This window comes from Amblyomma mixtum, chromosome 10 (genome assembly GCF_055824585.1).
Source record: "Amblyomma mixtum isolate Tamu chromosome 10, ASM5582458v1, whole genome shotgun sequence".
Taxonomy (NCBI): Eukaryota; Metazoa; Arthropoda; class Arachnida; order Ixodida; family Ixodidae; genus Amblyomma; species Amblyomma mixtum.
Genome location: NC_143021.1, coordinates 157,132,039 through 157,156,779, shown reverse-complemented (window position 1 = coordinate 157,156,779; position 24,741 = coordinate 157,132,039). Strand labels below are relative to the sequence as shown.

The 24,741-nt window shown below is 50.4% G+C and overlaps 1 protein-coding gene across 2 annotated transcripts in view; it reads left to right on the top strand.

Moving 5' to 3' along the window:
* Positions 1-24,741, top strand: part of LOC149327457 (uncharacterized) — a 104,651-nt gene that overhangs the window by 36,447 nt on the left and 43,463 nt on the right. Inside the window, exons 3-4 of one of the 2 annotated variants that reach the window (XM_089565078.1) lie at positions 20,632-20,730; positions 23,887-23,991. In XM_089565078.1, coding sequence (XP_089421204.1) covers positions 20,632-20,730; positions 23,887-23,991 — 204 coding nt within the window. The remainder of the gene's footprint in view (positions 1-20,631; positions 20,731-23,886; positions 23,992-24,741) is intronic. The other variant, XM_089565079.1, reaches the window with a different exon arrangement.

Genomic DNA, 24,741 nt, shown 5'->3' with positions numbered 1-24,741 from the left:
TGCTTGGCGGGGACACTGTCCTCCTCAGTGGAGGCAGAACTCGGAGACACACCGCGCTTCGAGGCCGCACTTAAAATTTGCTCATCGGCATCACAGTTGCCGTCGGGGAGTGAAGTGCCAGGTTGGCACTCTGTCACCTGTGTGGCACATCCGGCAGGAGCCTCAGAAGATGTAGCAGTGCAGACACTCGGCACCGGAGCCACACCGTCGTCCTTGTCTTCCTCTGGCCCACGCACAGCACAGGCACGTGCGCCAAGAGCGCCATCACTGACACTACATATAGCTGGAGCCTGCTCCGCCAGGCATCGACGCTCATCATCTGCATACAGCTGCTCCATCTGTGAAGGCTGGGTAGGGTCATGCTACACAGCAGGAACGGGGCCAGACAGCGGGTCAGTTGTCGCTGAGTCAATGGGCGCAACGGCTGGCGTGCCACCAGCAGCATCCAAAACTTCTGTTGCGTCCATCAAGTGCTTCTGCAATGCGTCGTCCATGGCACCGGTGCCACCGCGTAGCTTATCAGCATACGACACTACGCACTCCTCTGTAGTATGGCCGAAACGCCGACAATCATCACACCGAGGAGTGCGGCAATGACGGCGTATATGGCCAACCTTGTGGCAACGGAGACACAGTGGTGGCCTTCTTAGCACTAAAACCAGACATTGTACACCGCAAATTGTCAAAATGTGAGGCACGTCATTGACAGTGACGCCATCAGCAAGAGTCAAGGCAACGTCTCGATTCAAGGTGCGCATGCCCTCCATGTCTGGAACCCTCCAGTGCTCCACTGTGATGGACGTAATCGTTCCGCAAGCGCGAAGGGCGTCCCGAATGTAAAAATCTTCAAGATGTTCAGGGAGCCAAATTATCTTGAGCTTTACTGTCTTCGGTTCCGGGTCAATCACTAGACAACGGCGGTTTTTCACTTGTAACTCCTGAGTGCTCACGAGCTTAGCTTTCGCTAACGCTGTCTTGCATGTTATCATCCATACGTGAGACATCTGAAACTGTCCGATAGAGCGGATGTCACAGAGGTCAACGACACCCCGTAAGGCATCTCTGAAGTCCTGGGCACGATATGGACGGCCAGCAAGGTCCGCATGCAGAAATACGGAGTTAAAAACCAGCTTACCAGCAGGCAGACGGGGAAGAACAGTACGGTAAGTATTACTGGCAGCAGAAGCCGCAACAGTACCTCGGCCTAGGGCCGATTTATCCATTTCTGCGGAGAGCATCAAAAAACGCGACCGTTCGGAACGCCGTCTTCGTCTTTCTCCCTCTCGCCTATACTTGAGGCGGGTTGTAATGCTTTTCAGTAGTTATATATGCTAACATTTTGAGTTCAGCGGAAGTTTCGTGCGTATATGTCGCGAGTTCTGTTCTCTAAATTGGTAGATCGCTGGCTGGTTAGAGTTGGCACAGCTCAGTAAATGATGAAACAGTAAAGGCAACATCTGAACGCCACAACGCCACGGTAAATCTTTACTCGAAAGCAATTTCATGGTGCACGGTACGTTGACTCGCCCTTCGCGAACGAGTTAACTGGTGTCCTGATGCACTATTATTCGTATTAAAATGATGTGCAGCTTCTCTAGAGCACTCGTCGATCATTCATACCGTTGTAGGAATGCCGTATAAAGTGTTTAGACTAATGTTTCGCCGTCGACTGCGAAGGTTTACGGGATCTGACAGAAGTGTTTTCCTTTAACAGAAGCATCGCTCGTTTCTGCGAACCGCTTTTCCTTGGAGGTTGTTGGGCTGAAATAGATGTTGCAAAATGTGAATAGCGGTTCCGAAGGGCATGAAATATATTCACACAGCAATAAACTAATGTTTAGGATAAATTGCGACAGTTACCATGACAGTGTCTTCTTAAACGCATTCTACGGAAATGCATGACTTCGCTGAATGGTATAGACTATTCAGAACCCCGCGGCGGTCGCATTTCGATGAAAGCGAAACGCCAAAGCCTCATGCACGGCGCGATGTTAGTGCACTTCGCTTTGGGATGTCGCGATGTCAGTGCAGTCGCTTTGGGACGTAAAATCCATTGAAATCAAATCAAATATGTTGTATGAATGCAACGCAATAATCTCCAAAGTGTACACTGCACCTATCGGTTATGTACAAGGTCTGGCTCTGTGGGCGGAGCACAGCGCACTTTCTTGTTTGGTTGTTTTTGCTTATCACTAGTTTGCATGAGATGCGAGTCACAGGTCGCTATATATATGGCTCCGCTGCAGTACAAAAGCTAAGAAAATAAACAACCTCCAACTCCCTCAGGCCCTAGAGGGAGTGCGCTCGCAGTTTTACTCTTTACCGAAAGAGGCGTTTCACACCTTAGGGAATTTAGGCGGAGTAAACTGCTGCTAAATAGAGTGCAGTAGCCAGTATACTCTGTCATAGAGAGTATCAGTTCTTAGAGTGTAGTCTGCGATCGTCGCCAGACGCATTCCTGCGCCTTCACCAATTGCTTGTCCGGGGGTGGGTAAATCCACCGCTCAAGTCTGAAATGGTTAGTAATGTCATGAAAGGATTCCAGCCCATCTCTCGTGGACCTTCCCGCGACGTCCGGCTCACCTACTCGGCTGACGAAACCTCAAGCATTCATGTGAGCCGTCTCGTTCCCAGGGTTCCCAGAGTGTGCAGGTACCCAGGCAATTTCCGCCTCCGTAGTCCCTCGCCCCGTGGCCCGATTCAGCAATCGCGCCGCTGTGACAGATATTCTGCCCCTCGCCAAATTTCGGATGGCTGTTTTTGAATCGCTGAAGATCATGTCAGCATTACTACTAGTTATAGCTAGTGCTATCGCCGCTTCCTTTGCAGTTTCTGGGGTGGTGGTGGTGTAAAACATTTATTTATACTATATACAGAGGCATTGCTTGGACCGTGCCTGAAGGGCCCGGCCCTCACAATCACTAGGAGGGATCCCTAGTCCGGGACCCCTGTGGCCTCCGCGGCGGCCCGGGCTCTTGTCACCAGGGCTCGTTGGTCCTGGAGAGTTGAGCAGCCGAGCAGGGCAGCCTCCCAGTCCTCTCTGGTGGGGGGGGGGGGGGAGGGGGTGAGAAAGCAGGACTGGCAGGGCATGCCCACACCATGTTATACGTGTCCGCAAACACTTCCCCACAGCGTGGACACTCGCCCGAAAAAGCCGAATTGAAATGTTTGAGCACTGCCGGGCACAGTACCGTGTTGGTGTAGAGGCGAAGTAGCCAACACTCCTCTGCCTTATTGAGGCCTTTACAGGGGGTAGGGTATCGGCCGTGAGCGTTTTGATACAGGAGAGAGATCTCCCGAAAAGTAATAGCCGGATTAAAATCAGTAGCCAGATCAGGCGGCAAAAGAGGCGATGCCCGGTGGTTAGGCGCGGGCGGTAGTGTCCGCTACCTTATTTCCCTCTATCCCCGCATGTGCTGGGGCCCAGATGATGGTGCGCCGGGTTGGTAAATCCCGGTACTCACATCTGTGTAAAATTTGGAAAGCACGATCTGGAATTTGGCCCTGTTCAAAATTGCGGCAAGCTTCTTTTGAGTCGGTGATAATGACTCGGGACGCTGGATCCGCAGCTGCAAGTGTGATAGCAACTTCCTCCGCGAATGTAATGTTGGGGCACGGAAGGTGAGGCCCTGAACTGGGTTGTTTTGGTGGACAACGGCAGCCGTGTATCAACCCCCATGGTGTGGACCTGCCGCGTCCGTGTAAAACACCCCTGGTCGAGCACCATACTGCTTGGAAATGGCCTCCGCTCGCGCGAGGCGGCGGCCATCATGGGCATCTTTTGTCATGTTATTGGGGAGGGGGCGAACCTTTAGTGCGAAGCGCCAGGCCTCGGGCATGGATACCCGCTTCTCCCCTTGGGTTGTGTAATTGATGTGGAGGTGGGTCAATAGGCGGCTACCCGCACGTGTTTTGCTTAACCGCAAGTATTGATTGCTGAGATGAGCCTCGCGCAGCTCCCCAAAGGTGTTCGTCATCCCCAGGCCGAGGAGACGTTGGTTGGATGTTGCAATTGGGAGGTCGAGAGCTCTCTTATAGATTTTTCGGAGAATCACTTCGAAAGCGTTTTCATCGCATTTGCGCAGGTGGAGGTACGGTGCCGAATAGAGGATTCGACTGGTTACAAATGCATTGGCCAGCCGCAGGGCGTCTTTGCATCGCAACGCCCCTCGTTTGTTTGATACCCGGCGGACCATACGGCCCACCTGATCCCCCACCTTGCGGAGTTTCTTCAGCGTGGTGTCAATCTTGCGGTTATTTTGTATGTAGAGTCCCAATACTCTTATTTCATCGTGTTCAGGTATCGGGCCACTAAGCAGGGAGAGGGCAATTTTGGTTGTGCACCTTGGATTGGGACGTATGTGCACGAATTCCGATTTGCTCGGGGAGCACTCAAGGCCGCAGCGGTGTGCATAATCGTCCACAATAGCCGCCGCTTGCTGCAGGTTGGCCTCGATTTCTCCAACCGAACCGTGTGTTGCCCAGAGGGTGATGTCGTCCGCGTACAGGGCATGCTGCACACCTGGGACCTCACCCAGCAGGGTAGGGAGCTTCATCATGGCCAGATTGAAGAGAAGAGGCGAGAGGACTGATCCCTGTGGAGTCCCTCGCGTACCAAGTTGGTACGGGCCATGTTCACCGTCTTGGAGTCGGATATATGACTGCCGATCTGTGAGGAATTGCTTGATGTATTGGAATGTGTTGTACCCACAGTTCACTTGGGTCAGGTGGGAGAGGATGATATCATGAGTAACATTGTCGAAAGCCCCCCGCAAGTTCAATGCGAGGACCACCTTGTCATCGCTAGGGTGCTCGACAGGATCAAGAATCTCTCTATGAAGTTACAGCAGCACATCTTGTGCGGACCGGTGTGGGCGGAACCCGTACATGGTGTCTGCAAAGGCGTTGTGCGTTTCTAGGTAGGTGGATAGTCTGTCACGGACCATGGTCTCCATCAACTTCCCCACACAAGAAGGGAGAGATATGGGCCGGAGGTTGTCAGTGTTGAGAGGTTTGCCTGGTTTGGGTATGAATGAGACGAGAGCCGTCTTCCAATCCACTGGGAGAGGCGTACCTCCCGTCCAGATGGCATTGAAGTATTCGAGCAGCCGCTCGTAGGCCGGTTCGGGTAGGTTAGTGAGAAGTTTCACAGTTACCTTGTCCCTGCCCGGTGCTGTCCCTCGTTTCATTTTGGCCAGGGCCGCTTTGAGGTCGTGAAGCTGGAACGTTCGATCCAGCTCTGCGTTCTCAGAACCTGCATACGAGTACGCCGGACCACGCGAATCCTGGTCTGTGTACAGATATTTGTCTCGGAGCGCGTCAGCCAGTTTGACTGTGTCTCCGTTGAAGGTGTGAATTGCTCGTTGAAGATGTTTTTGTGTTTCGGTGCGGGTTTGGGTCGGATCAATGAGGGCGCGGAAAAGGCGCCCCGTGCTCCGGCTCGACATTTGCCGAGCAGCGGTGTTGCATCGGTCTACCCAGTTCGAGTCGGCGAGTTGGGCCGCATACTCCGCCGCTTGTTGGGTGAGTTCCGCGATGCGGATTTTGAGTTGCCGATTGTACTTCTGCCGGCGCCATCGGCGGACGAGGCTGTGCCGGGCCTCCCAGAGGTGAAGGAGGTGGTTGTCCACCGCCGGGTCCGCCTCTGAGAGCCGAACGTGGCGTTCGGTATCTTTGAGTTGGCAGATGAGGTGTTGTGACCAGGTAGTGTAACCTTGATCTGCTATAGGGGTAGGGTTAGTGTAGTTGGATCTGAATTTGGTCCAGTCTGGAAGGGTTGCTTTAGTGCGAGGTCTTGTAAGGGGTTTGGTGCGGATTGTGGTCGCAAGAATGCAGTGGTCGCTACCCAGGGTTTTCTCAGTGTTGTTCCGTTCTGCATATCTAATATTTTTGGTAAAGGTGAGATCTGGGCACGTGTCGCGTGCGGGTTTTGACTGATCCAGAGGCGATCAAGCGTTCCCGCCCGTCCACCACTGCAATTACAAATGCATCCTTGTCCTTATACTCTGCGACATCTACATAGACTGCCCCGTTGTACTTCCCGTACTTAGCATGTAAAGCTTTGGCTCTTGCCTTCCTGCGGTCCTCGTGATGTATTGGATGCATGTTCTTGGGCAAAGGTTTTATGTACAAGCCCTTGTGCAATTCCCGGCTCATCTGAATTTTCGTGTCCCCGGCTGGAACGTAAACTCCAATGCCGATCCTATCCGATATGTCCCTTGCTCCTTTTGTTTTTGAAAGCCTACCGAGCTGCATCACCAAGTGCACCTCCCGTAGTTCTAGGGTGTTGTGCATCCCTAATCCCAGCAACCTTTCGGTAGACGCATTGTGAGGCAACCCAAGGGCCGCTTTATACGCCTGCCTAATCACAGACTCCACCTTGCCTTTTTCCGCCGCGTCCAACTTCAAATAAGGCGTCGCATACACTATTCTACTCAGCACAAACGCCTGCACTAGCTTACACAAGTCCTTTTCCTTAACACCTCTCTTACGATTGGCGATTCTCCTGATTAGCCGCACGGTAGCATTGACCGTATTTTTAAGCCTTTGCAAGGACTCGCTATTCTTCCTATTAGTCTGCAGATACATACCCAGGATCCTGATCGTTTGGACCCCAGCGACCGGTACTCCCCCCACTTTCACCTCTAAAGGTGGTGGCGGCATATAGTGCCTCGCATGTATCCCTCTTGGTTTATCCCTCAGCACAAAAAGCTCGGACTTGGGCTGAGAGCACGAGAGTCCTGCTTCCCCTGCTAGCTCCTCCACAATATCCACCGCCTGCTGTAGAGTTTCTTCCAGTTGTGCGTCACTGCCTTTTGTTACCCATAGAGTAATGTCATCCGCATAAAATGCATGTTTAAGTCCCGATATACCTTGCAGCCTGGGTGGTATCTTGGTCAAGGCGAGATTAAATAGAAACGGCGATAATACCGACCCTTGCGGTGTCCCCCTGCCCCCCAATGGGAAGGGATCGGATTTCATTTCTCCGACTACAATATCCGCAGTCCTACCCTCCAGAAACGATCTGATGTACCGGAAGGTTCTACCCCCCGGTCCTATGTCCGATAGGTTCCTCAGTATTGCCTCATGGGTAATATTGTCAACGGCCTTAGTTAGGTCCAGCCCCAAGATAGCCTTGGTGCCCGTGCCGTACCCAGGATCAACCACGTCTTTTTTGAGCTGCATCATGACGTCCTGCGTTGATAAATTAGCCCTGAAGCCAATCATTGTTTCAGGTATCAACTCATTGTCCTCTACAAAACCCTGAAGCCTGTTCAGGACCACATGCTCCATCACTTTGGCCAAGCACGACGTTAGTGAGATGGGACGCAGATTCTCAATGCAGAGCTTCTTCCCTGCTTTAGGAATAAATGTAATCCTAGCATGCTTCCACTGTGCCGGAATCTTCCCGGCCGCCCAATATTTATTCATGAAATTCATGAGTGCCCTCACTGACTTGAAATACAGGTTCCTGAGCATTTTATTAGTAACCCCATCCGGACCCGCTGCTGACGTGGTACGAAGCTGGCCCATTGCAAACTCCACCTCCGCCACCATAAAGTCTGCGTCTAATTCAAGGTTTTCCTCTCCCGAGTAACCCGGCAAGCAACCACCCGCCTCTCTGTTTATGTAACGACTTCGGAGTTCATGTACAAATTCCCCAATCTTGCCTTGATACCGATGCACTAACCTAGCCATTTGCCCCTTCTGCGCAGATTTGGTTGCCGCCGGGTCTAAAAGGTGCCTCAACAACTGCCATGTTTTTTTGCTTCCGAATTGCCCATACATCCGGTCACAAATCTGCCCCCACTGTTTGCACTGCAACTCCAATGTGTAGGTTTCGATTTCTCGTTCTAGCTTGGCCATCTTCCTACGGAGGACACCATTATGCCTTTGTTTCCTCGACCTCCGAAGGAGACTCGCATGTGCTTCCCACATGTGTAACAATCTAGAGTCAGCCGTAAAGCCCTCCTCCTCCGTCGGTACCTCTTCTTTGGTACACTTCAAGGCCTGCTTGAGTGTGTCAACCCAGGCTCCTAAGTACTCGATTTCCCCGTTCACTGTGTCATTCCTGTATTTCCGAAATCGGTCCCAGTCCGTCACTCGAGTTCCTTTCACCGTGTCTTTGTGCTTAGCAGCACTAAATATCGTGGAAAGGATATAGGGATCACTTCCCAGTGGCTCTCCCGTGTTTACCCACTTTGCATCCCTGATGCCATTCACAAATGTGAGGTCTGGAGAGGTGTCTATGCTCACGTTGTTGCCTATCCTCGTATGATCTAGCGGGTTGTTCAAGATCGTCCATCGCTGGTCCTGGGCAACCTGCCAAAGCTTATTTCCCTTCGGGCCGGCTCGGATGTCGCCCCACTTCGGATGAGGCGCATTGAAATCTCCCACCACGATGAGTTGAGACCTAGCCGCTAGCCGTTGCGTCTTTATCAGGAGGTCTGGCACGCCCACCCCCTTATCTTTTGGAGAAGAGTATACGTTAAGAACAAAGAGACTCTTATCGTCCTTTCTTTTGGGCAAAATCTGAAATTAACTGCATGCATCTGTTCATTTGATGCATACCGCGTTAATGTGAGCTTGCACCGGCTATTGGTCACCAGCAGCGGTTTTCTTCCCGATTCTGCAGCATTGTGACTATACTTTTTAGATGCAAGCGAGAGGTTTCTGCGAAAGATGACGTTCATTCGTCGGGCTTAATTAATTAGCACAGCGGTGAGTGCTCCGCCGTGGCCCGATTAACAAGTGGCCTTCTGCAACTTTCGGGTCAAATTATTCTTACACACACCACGTGGATATGGCCTGTTTTCCCGTGTTAAGTGTTAAATTTAGAACATAGTGTTGATTCACACAGTGAGAGAAAATAATACTGCCTCAAGATTTAGGTTTATTGTCGTGCACAAATGTATATGAAGGCAATACAGAGGCAAGCCAGCTTGGCTCGATTTCCCTGCTCTTCTAGAAGAGCAGAAGCTGCTCAGGAAGGATTTTCATGCAGCCAGGTAAAAAGAGTTCCAAGCTGTGGGAGCGTCAAGTAAGAATGCAGAAAAAGTTGTACAACGCTAGGTAAAAACATTTCGAAAGAGCAAGAAATAAATGAGACAGGATAATAAAGAATGCTGACCCCGCAGTGTTTGCGAGAAATGGTTTATTCTTTAAACAGCCAGTGGTGCTTTTCCAAGAGCCACGCTATGATATGGAACATTTTCCAGGACGACAATGCTATTGGCCGGAATGTTTGGAAAAAACTTGTCGGTGAACCACTTCTCAAAGTAGTTGCCATCCATCTCAAAGTGGTAGTCAGCGTGGTTTCCCTTTTTTGCTCTGAAGAAGTCAGCAGTGTCTTCCACGAACCCTGTTGCACTGCTCCGACCATGTAAAAGGATCAAACGGGCCCATTTGCCCGAAGGCGCTGCCAATCCCGTTGTTAAACCTTTCGGGAAGGCATCCTGAGATGACTTCACAGTCTTGTCCTGCCAGACGTATTCTTTTGTGTGCCCTGCGTTGACCCAGGTTTTATCCAGGTAGACGATGCACCTGTAAATGCAAAACAACCGGGTACACGAGTCAATGCTTCTAAGTAAACAAACACGCTGCAGCATGTAAGTAGGCAGTGCACTGCAACAAACGCACTGCTGACCCCTGTCTCACAAACAGCCGCTCAAAGACACTCGAGAAAAAGAATTATCTCAGCTTAATTTCTCCCTTGTTCGGGCTTATATTTCACGCCCAGGCGGCATTTGGTAGCCAGTTTATATTCACTGTATGTTTGCATGGGGTACTTGACTAATTCGGCAACGTTTGAAATCTCTTCACTCGCGGCGACTACGAACAAAAATTGCCAACGTTCGCAGCAGTAGCGCCAGTAACTCGCACCACCGGAGCAACTGGCAGTGTACAGTGGGTGTCCATTCGTTCCTACGGTGACGACGAGATGGCACTACCCATTACAGTGCTACATTTTTGACAGTTTTGCTGTTTTTGCTTGCCGCACCAATTGGGATTTAGCGATTTAATCTGACCCATGCAGACACGTGCCCCACCGAAACGTAGCGCAAAACTGGTCGTGAAACATCACCACTACGCAAAAGGTCGGCAACAGCAACGTGGTTAAGACGATTGTTTCTAAATGTGTTATCCTGAAGCAACACTCACTGTTCCGACTACGAGGTTGCAAAGCTAACATCAAGATCTATGCGAAGCCAGTCTACACGTGCTGCGTAAGAAAATAAGCAAGGAACGACCCGTACCTGCCCTGTCCTCGGAATTCCTTGATCGCCCGCAGGTACCTGCGACGCCAGGCAATGATGTCACTTCGCTCGATCAGTGCAAGATTCCGTTTTCTTTTATGAAATATGAATCCGATGTCCTTCATCAACCTCCACAATGTGGTTTTCTTGAAGTTCGGCAGGTCGTCGTCCTCATTGCCAGCCTTTAGCACACTGCCCAGTGTTGGGACTTCCCTCTTCGCGTACATACTGTGCACTTTCAGATGGATGGCATGGACTGTGAAGCTGTCATTCTTGACTATTCGCGAGCTTGAAATCTTCACGTCGCGAGGTCTTTTCTTCGGAGACGCCACAGGCCCGTACAGACGCTCCGCCTTGATTTTGGCAACGCTACGGGGAGGTACTCCGGTGTCCTCGCTCACAGCACTCAGTACTTCCTGAACAGACCTCTCCGGAAAACGGATCCTGGTGCGGCAGAACACATTATCAATTACTTGCTTGGCGTGCACGAACCTTCGGGAAAATGCGTACAGAAGAGCTGGCCGCGGCCACTGAGCTGGACGCCATTTTCTCAAAAGTGAAAGGGAGGCGGACGGAAAGAGTGAACACGGCGGCCAGCGGGGACCGCGAAAACGTGTAATCGAAAAAGACGACAAACGCAAAATACAAAATCACAGATCTCGACCGATTCGCTCGCAATAACTGTTTTTTGTCACGCTGATGACAAATGTATTATCTACGAAGCCTGTCGGCAAAGCATTTGTTATTTTTCGCTCGCCACAAGCAACGCACTATTTTCTGTCACGGATGCAGACTGCGCAAAAAAGAGCGCTAGCTTTGACAGCGTTGCACCTGATGTATGAAACGGAGTACAGGTTCACTAACATCGGCTCTTGGCCGATTACGGGAGGCAATCTAACCTCTAGCATAGCATTTAGCTGTTTAAACATGCCCATTACCTGGGTCTGGAAACACCGAAAGTCACTGGTGAAGGCGTCAAGACGCTCCTCAATGTTGCCTAGTCTTGCTTCGATCCGGTCGACCCGACCTTCCAGCCTATCCTGTCTTTCTTCCAGTTTTCCTACTCTCTCCGCAAGGGTAAGCATGTCCCTCCTAAGACTAGTGAATTTAACTACTGGCTGCGGCGTGTCCGCCGCCGAAGTTTCTGCTACTCTCTTTGCATGAGCTCCCTCATCTGCCAGCGGTGGCCTTTTGACCGTCCCCCGATTCTCCACTTTCTCCACTTCCATAGCTGTGTTATCGTCCACGCGAGAAGCGTTCGCCTGCGCCGCTTGCTGTGGGGCCTGGGCCAACGGCGTCTGTATCCTTTCTACTCTGCCGGTTTTAAGCGCGCGTTCCATCTCTGCCATACTAGCTTCCATCTTTTTGATAGTTTCGGCTTGCTGCAGCGCCTGCCTTTGTAGCTCCTTCTCTCGAGGAGTCTCATTTTGGGAGCCCGCGTTGGGCCAGCTCACCTTTTTCCTCGTCGCTCTTGGACTTTTTCCATGACCGGAACCTTGCCCTCCTCCTTTGCCAGGCTCGGGTCCGGGCAGTGGCGGGAAGGAAGCTGACCGGTCCCTGCTCTTGCTATCGCCTCTTGCACCACTAGATGACCGCTTCCTGGACCTCGAACGCCGCTCCTCCTGGCCAGTTTGGCTCTTGTCCTCGTTGCTCTGCTGCAGACCCGTCGGCTGCTGACGAGCTATATCGGCCTCCTTCATACCTCTCTTCTTAGCAGTGATTCTTCGATGAGCCTGACTATCTGGTTGACGAATGATCCTGACTATCTGGTTGACCGTTGTTTCCAGACGGGTGATTGTAATGTTGCTCTTACGATTATTTTGAATGAACAGACCTAGTACTCGAATGGTTTCGACCTCCTTTATGGGGAGACCTTGAAAGTTGACCTCTATGGTGTTTTCTCTCTGTTTCTTATGTCTGATTAGAAGGAGTTCAGACTTGGGTTGAGAACATTTGAGTACTATGCTACTCGCGTGCTCCTGGACTACTTGTACTGCTTTCTGAAGAGTTTCTTCTATGTGAGCATCGGAGCCATTCGCCACCCATAGGGTAACGTCGTCCGCATAGAGTGTATGACGTAAGTCCTCTATGGCGTTTAGCTTGCTAGGCAGCGATATGAGTGATAGGTTGAAGAGAAAGGGTGACAGGACGGAGCCTTGCGGCGTGCCTCTATCTCCCAGTTCTATCCTATCCGACCTGATTCCCCCGATTAAGAGTTCTGCCGTTCTTCCCGATAGAAAAGAACTGACATACTTGTAGGTTCTGGCACCTACATTTATGCTCGAGAGGCCTCTTAGAATTGCTCCATGCGACACGTAGTCGAAGGCCTTTTCTAAGTCAAGTCCAAGAACGGCTTTGGCGCCGGTTTTATCCGGAGGATCTATGACGTCGTTATACAACTGGAGCATGACGTCTTGGGTTGATAGGTGGCTCCTGAAACCTACCATAGTACTGGGTAATAAGTCATTATCCTCAGCATAGCCTTGCAATCGGCTCGAGATCACATGCTCCATGAGTTTGGCTAAGCACGAGGTAAGGGATATGGGTCTGAGGTTGTCAATGCTGAGCTTCTTGTTGGGTTTAGGAATGAACGTTACTATCGCGTGTTTCCACGACTGAGGAAGTTCACCTTTGCGCCAATATCCATTCATTAAATCGGTGACTGCCGAGAGAGATATACGATCTAGATTTCGCAGCATCTTATTCGTGACTCCGTCCGGTCCCGCGGCTGATGTTGTGCGAAGGTCACCGATTGCAGCCCATGTCTCCGCGTCCGTTATGTCTCTGTCCAGCTCCTCGTTGGGAGCACCCGTGTAGCGGTTAAGGGCGTCGCTTTTAGACGTGTTCAGGTATCTCTTTCGAAGTTCGTCTAGGAGCTCCGCATCTGTTCCGGGGAATCCGTGTATGATTTCGCTCATGTGAGATCTGGTAGTAGATTTTGTTTGAGCGGGATCTAAGAGGTGCCTTAAGAGGAGCCAGGCCCTTTTGTTGCCTAACTGACCATTTAGTCTGTCGCATATCTGGCCCCATTGTTGCCTAGATACGTCGGATGTATGTGCTTCGATCTGCCTCTGTAGTTTGGCTGCCTTTAGCTTAAGTGCCCTGTTGTGTTTTTGTTTTTGCCATCTGTTGAGGATGCTTTTGTGCGCTTCCCAGAGATGTAGAAGCTTTGAGTCAGCCGTCGGCTGATCTTCCGTCGCTTCCACCTCCTTGGTCGTCTTGCGCACGCCATTTTTAAGCTGCTCTACCCAACTATCTAAGTTTTCGATATTGGTGGGAGCGGTATCTTCTCTAAGTTTTCTAAAGTTATCCCAATCCGTGAGCGTAGTGCTTGTTGGAATTGACTTGTGTGCGGACGTATGAAACGAGATTGTTATGATGCAGTGATCGCTGCCTGCCGTATTTCTGGTGTTATGCCATTTGGCTTCAGTTATATTTTTGGTGAAGGTCAGGTCGGGTGTGCTATCCCTGCTGACGCTGTTGCCTAGCCGCGTGCAGGAGTGGGGATCATTAAGTAAAGTGAGGCCGAGATCGCGTGAAGTTTCCCATAGCTTCGTGCCTTTCTTGGTGGATTTAACGTATCCCCATTCAGCATGGGGTGCGTTACAGTCTCCGACTACGAGGAGTTGCGCTCCTTTAGTGAAGTGCATAGTCTTACGCAATAAATTTGGAACGGCTAGCCCTTTATCTTGGAGAGAGCTGTACACTTTTAGTATGAAAAGATTTCTCTCTCTTCTATTGCGAGGAACAACCTCTATCAGAGTGTAATTAGCGGTTATGCCATCGAATTCGTGCTGGATAGCCGTGATGTTTCTTTGTACTAGAATAGCGGTTAATTGTTCTTTTTTGGTTTCCGCGCCTTTCTGCATGAAGCTTTTGAATCCCGCTAATTTAGTTTTTCCTCTATTCTCCTGGAGCGCTATTACGTCCGGATTTTCTTCAGTATTCTGGATTAGAAGCTGCAGGTGATCCTTCTTGGGAAGGAAGTGCCTGCAGTTCCACTGCCATAGAGAGAGGGAAACTATCGGCGAGGCGATGGAGAGCGCGCGGCTGCGGCTCCGGCGGCGGCCCCGGCGCGCCACCTATGCGACTTGTGACGTCACCCGCTCCTCGCGCATGCGCTGTTTGGCCTTTCCAGAGCTCCGCAAAATGGCTCGGCGACAAGCGTAGTGTTTCTTTAGCAACAATAAATACAGGTTCGGGACGTGTGTAATGAGATCCGTCTCCGAGCCAGGGAATCGTTAGGTGAGGAGGGGCTGCTCTGCCTTCCCTGAACTATTGCCGAGGAGGTGACGGTGGAGGTTTCCTGTCTTTTACATACCCAGGCTGCCCTCCATCTGGTCGCATATACGTATAACCCCATTGCTTGTGGATGACTTTGAGAGCATAGGCTGAGTGCTGTCACATTTTTGGAGCACCACCGAGGAAGGGTGCTACGGTAGCTTGCCAAAGAGGTTGGCTAGGCGGCTGTCTACGATGCAGGAGAGGGGAGTTCATCCGTGCTGTGTAATATGTCCAATAAAAGGTGTTGAGTCCGGGCTTCGATGTTATGTACAGTGTGCGTCCCCGCCATGATGCGTATACGGCCCGGAAGTCATCCCATTTAGTGATTGTCGGGTATGTGTTCTGGGTGATAACTTTAAGAGGTCCGAAGGTGGGCTCAAGGATAAAGTAATCGATGCCCAATGCAGGGCTATTCTGCTGCCTTTATGTCACGTACTCGAAGGTGTTTCTGTAACGGAATGTCATAAAGGGAAAAGAAAGAAAAAGGTGATTTTGTGTGACCCAGGATGCGCTGTTACAGCCCCTGGCGGGGTGTATGGGGTCTGTGAGGAGAAAAACGTAGTGGATCTAATTTACGCCCAGAGGTCGCTGCCTTTTGGGTTACCCGCTGGGTAGCCGCCGGCCGTGTGTAGGGCCTTTAAAGTCCCCCCTGTGAGGAGGACGTGCGCTCCCACCTCTTCATGCACCAGACAAAAATCCAAATCCGAGACCAGCTGGTATAATGAACTTGACGGCGTCAGTGGCGCCATGCGGACCGAAAGTCCTAACGAGGACGCATCGGCTAAAACCCACATCAAGGTTAGGCCGGACATGAACACACTATTGAAGCGGGTTGACGCTCAAGACGCTAGAATTGATGCCCTTACCGCTAGGGTAGACAAAATAGCCGAACGTGCTGACAATCTGACGGCGGAATTCGTCACGTTCAGGGAACGAACCATGGGTTGCTTCCAGCAAATTCTGGAACAACTAGCAAACATAGAAGCCAGGCTTCCCCCTGTTGCCGGCAACACCCTCCCCTCGCTGCAACCGCAGCAGCAGCCTCTATAGGACATCATGGCCCCTCGCCAACAAATTAGAATCTGGCAGTAGAACTGCAGAGGCTTCCAGTCCAAAAGATGGAACCTGCAGGCATACATTCAAAAAAACATAACCACACCGGACGTAATCACGCTGCAGGAGGCAATCGGCATGGTCAAATTAAATGGCTACGCCGCGTACACCCCGCTAGAAGTGCGAAAAGAGCTCAAACCCAAGTCGTTCACGGCCACGCTAGTGCATAGAAATCTAACGGCAACACAACACGCACTCGAAAACACAAGCGAGGACTACGTGATGTTAGAAATAATCCCAAACAGAAAGGGGGACAACAGTCTCTTTATTCTGAATATATACAACTCACCGAAAAACCGGGGCACAGGGCTGGCGGACCTATTACGTAAAGCCATTAGACTATCTTATAAGAAGGGGTTAGTAATCACGGGGGACTTCAACGCCCCGCATCCGGCGTGGGGATACCGAACGGCCTCCCCTAAGGGAAACAAACTATGGACAGAAATCCAAAACTTAAGGCTCACGCTACTAAACAACCCGCAAGACCCCACGAGGATAGGCAATAGCGTCAGCGTAGACACGTCCCCAGACTTGACGCTAGGGAAAGACCTCGAGGGTGAACGATGGTCAAACACAGGACACACCTTGGGTAGCGATCACTACATCATAGAGATTGAAACACAAACCAGGCCGATGAAGGGGAAGCTGCGCGAAACGAAGCTGACAGACTGGGACACCCTCCGAAAAGTCCGGGACAGAACCGCTCCGAGGGAGATATCGGATCTAAATCAATGGGTTGAGACACTCAAAAAAGACGTAAACAGTCACACTAGACAGACCCCAACCACCGAACATGACATCACAGACTCGAGGCTGGCCCACATGTGGGAAGCCCACGAGAGCCTCTTGAAGAGGTGGAAAAAACAAACACAATAGAAGGCTAAAGAAGAGAATATCGACACTCGAAAAACAGATAGAAGACTACACAAACGAGCTTCAGCGTCAACACTGGGGACAAATTTGCGATGAAATGAATCGAAAGCTAGGGTGCAAGAACACGTGGCATCTTCTTCGCCACTTACTAGACCCAGGACAAACAAAGTCGGCGGCACAAGGGCAGCTTAAACGATTGATTCACAAATACCAGGGAACAGCCGCGGACCTAATAGAGGAACTGAAGAGCAGGTACCTTAACACAGACATAGGGGGTTCATCTCCAGCTTACCAAGGAGCAGGGAACACACAGCTAAATGAGTACATCTCGATAGCGGAGGTATGGAGAGCAATGAGTCAACTAAGAACCACGTCGGCAGCGGGGGCAGATGGGGTAACCAACAAAATGCTAAGGAACCTAGATCTAGTCTCGGTCACGGCAGTCACAGATTACCTAAATGAGATATGGAAACGAGGTAGTCTACCTTCACAATGGAAACATGCCAAAGTAATCTTTATTCCAAAACCCGGGAAGAAACTGTGGGCAACCTCAGGCCGATATCGCTAACGTCCTGCCTGGGGAAGCTGATGGAACATGTCATATTAAACTGACTCCAGGAATACGCAGAGGAAAGGGACGTATTTCCTGAAACGATGCTAGGCTTCAGGAGCAAGTTGTCCACGCAGGACGTCATGCTCCAGCTCAAAGCAGACATCATAGACCCGCCCAACAAAGGGGGCGCCAAAACTATACTGGGCCTAGACCTACATAAAGCCTTCGATAACGTCAAACATGAGGTCATACTAACTAATCTGGCGGAGATTGCCCCTGGAAAGCGGACCTACGATTACGTAAGGGACTTTCTAACCGGCAGAACCACAGAAATAAATCTAGGAGACATCCAGTCAGAAACTATTAAGCTGGGAGATAAGGGAACTCCGCAGGGCTCAGTGCTCTCTCCTTTCTTATTCAACCTGGCGTTGAAGAACCTACCGCCGCTATTGAAGACTGTCGAAGGTATAAATCATACGCTATATGCGGATGACATAACAATATGGACGCATACAGGAAACGATGGGGAAATAGAACAAAATCTCCAACACGCGATCGATATTGTCCAGGAATACGTGGAATGGGCAGGACTAAAATGCTCGCCAAGCAAATCCGAACTTCTGGTGATCCGGGGGGCTAGCAAACGCGATACCAACGCAGGAGACATTCACGTACTGGTAAATGAGACTCCGGTAGCCAGAGTTGACAAAATCAGGGTCCTAGGACTTATAATACAGGACAATAGAAAGAACACAGTGACAATAAACAGGCTTAAGTCCACAATTAACATGACAACCAGGCTCATAAGGCGAATAGCTAACAAAAGACGGGGAGTCAAAGAGAAAGATCTCTGCCGAATGGTTCAGGCTTTCGTGATAAGCAGAATAGTTTACGCCGTTCCGTACCTCAAGCTAGGGCTGGCGGAACAGAGCAAAATAGATGGGATCATAAGGCAGGCATATAAAGCAGCATTGGGGCTGCCCCACTGCACTCCTACGGAAAGACTTCTTAAACTGGGGATCTACAACACCACCACGGAACTATGCGAGGCACATATATTTGCGCAATTAAGGAGGCTTGCGACCTCACCCCCGGGGAGAAAGATCCTGAGCAACCTAGGATTACATGATAAAATTCCGGAAAGAAACGCGCAGGCAAAATTACAGACCAAAGTTAGAAAATTACTCACTATTAAACCACTTCCAAAAAACATGCACCCTGCTTTTCACGAAGGCAGGAGGAGAGCCAGAGCAAAGGCCCTTGAAGCCAAGCTCGAAGGCTCGGAACACACAACCTATGTAGACGCGGCGGAATACGAAGGAGGCGACTCCTTTGTGGTCGTGGCCGTGAACGACTCAGGTGAAACATTAACGGCCGGTTCGGTCAAAACAAAAAACTCAGGGACAGCGGAGGAGGCGGCTATCGTCATGGCAATGGCCAGCACCAAAGCAGTCACCATAATTAGCGACTCCAAGGTGGCTATCAACAATTTTGCGCGGGGTATGTTCTCCCAGGAGGCAGAACGAATATTAAGACATAAAGACTGGGACCAAAGAGAGGTGGAACTAGTATGGGTGCCGGCACACTCGGGGAACAGGGGAAACGAGTTGGCTCACAGTATAGCTCGAGGTTATGTCAGCCGAGCAGTGAGCCGGGTCGAGTCCCCAAATTTCACGAGAGATGCATTCATATCATTTCATGAATACACCAATCAGTTTAAACTGGAAAGGAGGATCTATCCGCCACCAGACAAAAAGCTCGACAAAAGCCAGGAGGTAACGTGGCGTCGGCTCCAGACGCGAGCCTTCTTTAGCCCGTCGAGACTAGTACACATGTATCCAACACAATACAACGCTACTTGCAAACAATGCGGCGAGATAGCCGGATATGACCACATTTTATGGAGCTGCAAAAAGGCGCCGCCACCGGCGGACCTACTACCAGTCCCTTCTCTAGAGCGGTGGGAGGCTATACTGGCCAGCTCAGACCCGTTGACGCAAGTCCGGGCCACTGAGTGGGCTCACAAGGTCGCCAAGAGCCATGGGCTCGAAGCCACCTAGTATAATGCCCACTAGGGCTCAGTGCTGACAATAAACGTTTTCCAATCCAATCCAATGCGGACCGAAAAGAAGACGAAGAACTGTGGGCCACGTTGCATCATTGACACGCGCATTCATTTGGAACGCATGGCCGTCGCTTCAGCGGCAACAACAACAACAAAATCAAGAGAACGTCGAGCCGTCGCCTTCGTTCGACACCCGGATGAAGATCGGCGTCCTCTGAGCAGAAAGCAGGCCTGGTAGCGGCAACTCTTTCGGTGCACAGGGACGAGATGGGAGAGCGCCACCGTTCCCCGAAAAAGGATGCCTCGTCTCACCGGAGCCTACCGTGCGATGCCAAGACTGAGACCGAGGTGCGCCATGCTCGCCGCTTGTTTTAATCGCCTCTTCTGAACGATCTAAGGCTTGGTTTGAGTAACTAACAGTGCTGCCGCTGTTCTGCAGTCTTTTACGCCGCACAACGCTCACCCTAGTTAAAAACAGTACGCAGTGGACATCATTGTGCAGAAGTTCTTAATTGCAGATAATTGGCCCAGTGAAAGATCAGCCGCTGAATGTTTTTGACATTGTTTCCACGTGGTCTGTTGTGCTCCATTCTGCGCATTTCACAACCCTTGCATCGTGAACCAGATATTTTTTTCCTCAGCAGAGCACTCCCTAGGCTCCATTTTTGTTTAGTTCAATCGTATCGATTGTCTTACCGGCGAATACTTTTTATCTTTGCTAAAAGAACTCGTACGGTAGGCAGGTGGCTCCGCATTCATCTTGCCATCATAAAAACTTTATGACAGCTTTTGTTTAGGCAATTAAATCTACCAACGTATGGCACGCAGGTGCCGCTTTTATGGCTTTATGAGCTCGATAAAAGACCCTTGTAATGATGCAATACAGCCTTTTTTGGAAGGCTTACTGATAGCAGTAAATATTGGAAAGCCCATTACTGTACCACTCTCAATTTACGCCTGAACCGCGCCTTGACAGAAGGAATGAACGTCATGATGAGATCAGGGAGGCAAAGGTCCTTGTAGAAAACGGCACTGAATTTCGACCGCCTTGGGTTGTTTAACGTACGCAACGCACGCCATTATTTTTATTCAACCTCCCTCAAAATGCGGCCGCTGCAGCTCGGATTCCATCCCTCGACGTCATGCTCAGCACTCAGACGGCTAATTAGTGGGTCTCCGCGTCCTTAGGTATACCTTGGTTTGTTTGGTTTATTGGTTTATCGGGGTTTAACGTCCTAAAGCGACTGAGGCTATGAGAGACGCCGTAGTGAAGGGCTCCGGAAATTTCGATCACCTGGGGTTCTTTAACGTGGGTAGAAATCGTAACAGGCTTCTTCAACTTGTAAATCCATTGTAGAAATCCACCCTTTACTTGGACCGTCATTGCCAAACGGGACATGTGTTTGTCATTGTACTGCATGAGATTTTGTTAAGGGCGAATGTGATTGTATTTAAGGGTAATGCTCCGAGATCTCTTCTGCACGCAGCCCTTGGAAGAATCGAACACGGGGGCGCCAGACCACGCGCTCGCCGACGCGCTGCCGAAAAGCCCGAAGCCGGTGGAAAAACAACGCACAAAGGGCAAGGTCGGTGGCTGAGACGAAACGATCCGGCGCCCACCAACCGTTGGTGTTTGCAGCGGTGGATCATGTTTCGCTGTTAGGATGCGTGTGAAATGAGTGTCGGCCGCCAAAGTCGCATCCGCCTAAATGTGATCCGCAGGCACGTCCTGCTTCGTCAGCTTTCATTTAAGAAGTCACATTGTTTTACCTCTTTAACTGTCTTAGCTTCGTTCCCTGGTTTCGCATAGTCTTCGCCGTTGCTCTGGTCGGTGTCCTCCCTCCCGCCTCATGCTGAGTGTCGTACCGAGCGCTATTTTCGTTGTGGTCGACTGGACCGAGCTCGCCCCCGACCACATGGCCACCTCGTACAAGCAGCCAGTGCTTCGCGCTTCGTGCTAACTTCGCTGTCACCAGACCAGGCACATGGACGCAACAACATGACGCTAAAGACCATTCAAGAAAACATTCTGAACTGACCACATGGTGTACGTGGTATCCTCAGCGCTTGCGCAGTAGCAGCCGCTGCGCTTAGGGTGAAACCGCCAGCGGTGACGTGGCGCATCAGTCGCTTTGCTGGAAGATCATGGACGCAGACGAGACGAAACGTCGTTCTTCGGGATGCTGCCCGTATGCGCGATGACAAAGCCACAAACACCGCCAAGGATCAACGCTTAACAGTGATCTCAAATGTGTTGCGCGACGACATTACCCAGTGCATGCCCAAACATTTCTCACACGACAAAGCATTTCCTGTGACTCCCTGCCCCTCGCTCCCCTTCAGCCCCACCCCCCCCCCCCCCAAAAAAAAAATGGTTCCGTAAGCAAGAATTATTAGGGCCATTTCTTTAACCTACACTAGCTACACCAGTGTAGCAAAGCTTCATTGGAGGTATTGGACGTTTGCTACACTGGTGTAGCTGGTGTAGGTTAAAGAAATGGCCCTACTATTGCGCGAAAGCACGGTTCCTTTGCATGTGGACACCACCGCCGCGTTCCTCAAAGCGCGATTGAGGTGTCCACGGGCCCAGGAGCAGTTATGCGCCTTTCCTAAAAAACTTGGATGTGGTTGGTGGACACCTGAACCAAAGGTAAGGCGCATAACTGCCCTCTTGGAACCGTGGACACCTCAACCGTGCTTTAAGCTGAGTGGCGGTAGTGACAGGTGTGCGCTGCATATGTTGTGCCTGAAACGCGGCACTGAAGCCATAGGCCTTCGGCGTTCATTGTGTTCGTTGGCGCTGTCAACGTTTTACACTCCGATCATTTTAAGAAAAGGAAGGCAAGCGCGCGCGGCGAGGCACGCCAGCTGTGCGTAGTGACGTCACTTGCTCCTCGCGCATGCGCAGCACGGCTCTCCGGGAGCCACGCGAAATAGCTAAACCTCGTCCCACTGAGTGCAGCTCACGCTACATTGACAAAGGAAAGGTGCATAACTGCCTCAGCTTGTAGGCGGAAGCCTCCAGCTACTGGCAGAGCTATTGAGGTGTCCACTGAACCACTCACCCAGTTACACTTGCTACTCAGAGACTTCACAGAAATGGTCTGCTGAAACCTGAGGAGTGCGGCTAGACGTGCTTGCGCATTAGAAACGAACAAAACACGGTCGTCGTATCCTAATGCCTGTCGACATCATTCATTGAGAGACAACTAGCGTATACCATTCGGGCAAGAAACTGTAATTTTCTAATAAAGACATGCTTGACCAGAGGCGAACTCAGGGAAAACGAAAATTCCTTGAAGGGCCCTGTTAAGAAACTCTGAAATTGCTTCCGCGCTCTTATTGTGGAGTCATAATGCCTAAGGAATTTAGTTCATCGTTTGTATTCTAGTTGCCCGCATCGAGAAATGTCATCATTTCAGCAGATGCACACGAGAGCTCGTGGATGGCTGGTTGTAGTTAGTTGGGCGCAAGAGTTATTACACGATATCTTATTGGCGTACGCATGTACTTACATTCGCATGCTTCTAATGTCAACTGTGTGCACCTGCTTGAGGCAACAAGTGATCCTCACAATCCACTGCACAGATGAACTCGAATGACTTTAGGCTTTATAGCATCAGGGAGGCCAAAAAGAGTGCCACTTCGTATACGGCGGATGTGTTGCCTCAGCTTGGTGTGTTGTCCCGTGTCTACAACTAAGATCAAAATAATAGGTTGTGCTAGGTCAGACAACTAACTGCGAAATAGGCTCCTCGTCAGCTGCAAGCTAAATTAAGTACCTGCTCGCTGTAATATGTTAGCTTTGTCGGCTCTCAGAAAATATTTTAGGTATTATAGTGTCGCGTGCAGAAACACTCGACGCGATGTTCATTCAAGCCGATCTCTCCATGATAACATATCCGGAAAATTTGATAACTACTTGTATGCTTTCTTTTGGAAGCACCAATGTCTAAATTATGTCCCGCCCACTCATGAGTCAGGCGCTAGTCTGCCTGGTGTATATATTGTCACTCGTTTGTAAAGCGCCCCAGTTTGTCTTGGGAGTAGAGGAATTTCCTTCATTATTTTTGGACATCATATAGCATATAACTGCAGGCCAACTCCTCAGTGGTAGGGAATGATACCACGTTGAAGTTTCCTGATAAGGACCCCTCCCCCCTCCTGACAGTAACAAGACACTTCCTGGAAAACTCGGAGCTTCTAGAAGTACAAGGGAGAAACCATTAATTGGCAGTACTACTCAGCGTCGCAAGACTCTTTTGCTGTAACGCTATTTCGTCATCACTTTATTCTCGACGGGGCTACAAGACAGAACATGTAGCAGGAGATGACACTGAGCACTGTGTAACCGCCCACTCTCTTCTTAAAAGAGGAAGTTTTGAAACGCCAATCTGCACATTGTATCGCACCTTGTTGGTGCTGAAGTTTACCCTAAAGCTGTAGTCAGCAGATCATGCGTAGCTTTGCCAAGCCTGCTAGAGTGTGAGAATGCTTCTGGACGGTTTATGCTTGTGGCGCCGGGCACGTTAATAGCCAGGCGCTGATGGCCTGATGAGGTGGCTTGCCTTAGGCGGTTCTGAGGCGCTACCGGCTTACGAAATTCGGCCTCTCACTCGCTGATGCCCACTATGGATTCCAGTTCACTGCTTACAAATAATGAATGCTGTTACAGCGTGAGGAAAAGGGAATCCTGCTTCTCCGGCTTGTGCATGCCAATTCTAATTCTACCATCTTTTCAGAGTAAGAGACATCATTCGTCGGGGACGAAGTCACCGCGCGAGACCAGGAGCACAGTCGTCAGCGGCGAGGCTAGCGTCCAGCCGGGGAGCGCCGCCATGCTATCGGTCAGTACTTTTCTGGCGCCAAAGATTTACACCAGCGCCAAAAGGATTGCAAGGCGTAATGTCAAGTGCCCTCTTGGTCGAAAGTCGCCAATTGGTTGGATTTTCAGACATGCAGTAGAACACTTATCATGGCCCACCTCTTCAAAATGTTTAAGGTGATAGAGGCTCTCGTCCCCAGCTTTTAAGTCCTTTTGCTCTTTCGAGGTAGTGTCAGTGCCCCATTTAACTTAGCTGTGTGCCCCGAAGACTTGTGACTGATTTTGTACTCTTTCTCGTTAACTTGAAACAAAATAGGCTCTGTAGGCAGTGCGTTTTCAGCTGTCGTCGCTGTTCATAGTTACGTGGTGTGCAGTTAAGCTGTTTTTTGCTGGCAGACTACAACATAAAGTTAATTTTCTTTTTATACATGCTAAAGGTGCTGAAGCGCGCAAGTGATTGTACCGGCATACGATACACTATTTCTCTGGATACTTCAGGGGCGTGCGCCCGGGAACGTCCGTCTTCTCAGTGGAATAATCCTAAATATAGCTAACAAGGGAGCTGCTTTGAAGAATGCGGGTTTCAGGACACGCAAAACTTAGTTCGACGTGGTCGGAGAAGGGATCACTCAGAAGCATTGCAGGGCCATGGTCGTTCTTAGCAAAGGATAACTTTTTTGGCGCTTAGACGGTAAAACACTTGCAGGCGGTTCACTTCTGGAGTGCCATTAGTTCGTTATGATTTGTGATTTGCTTGATTTAACGTACATGA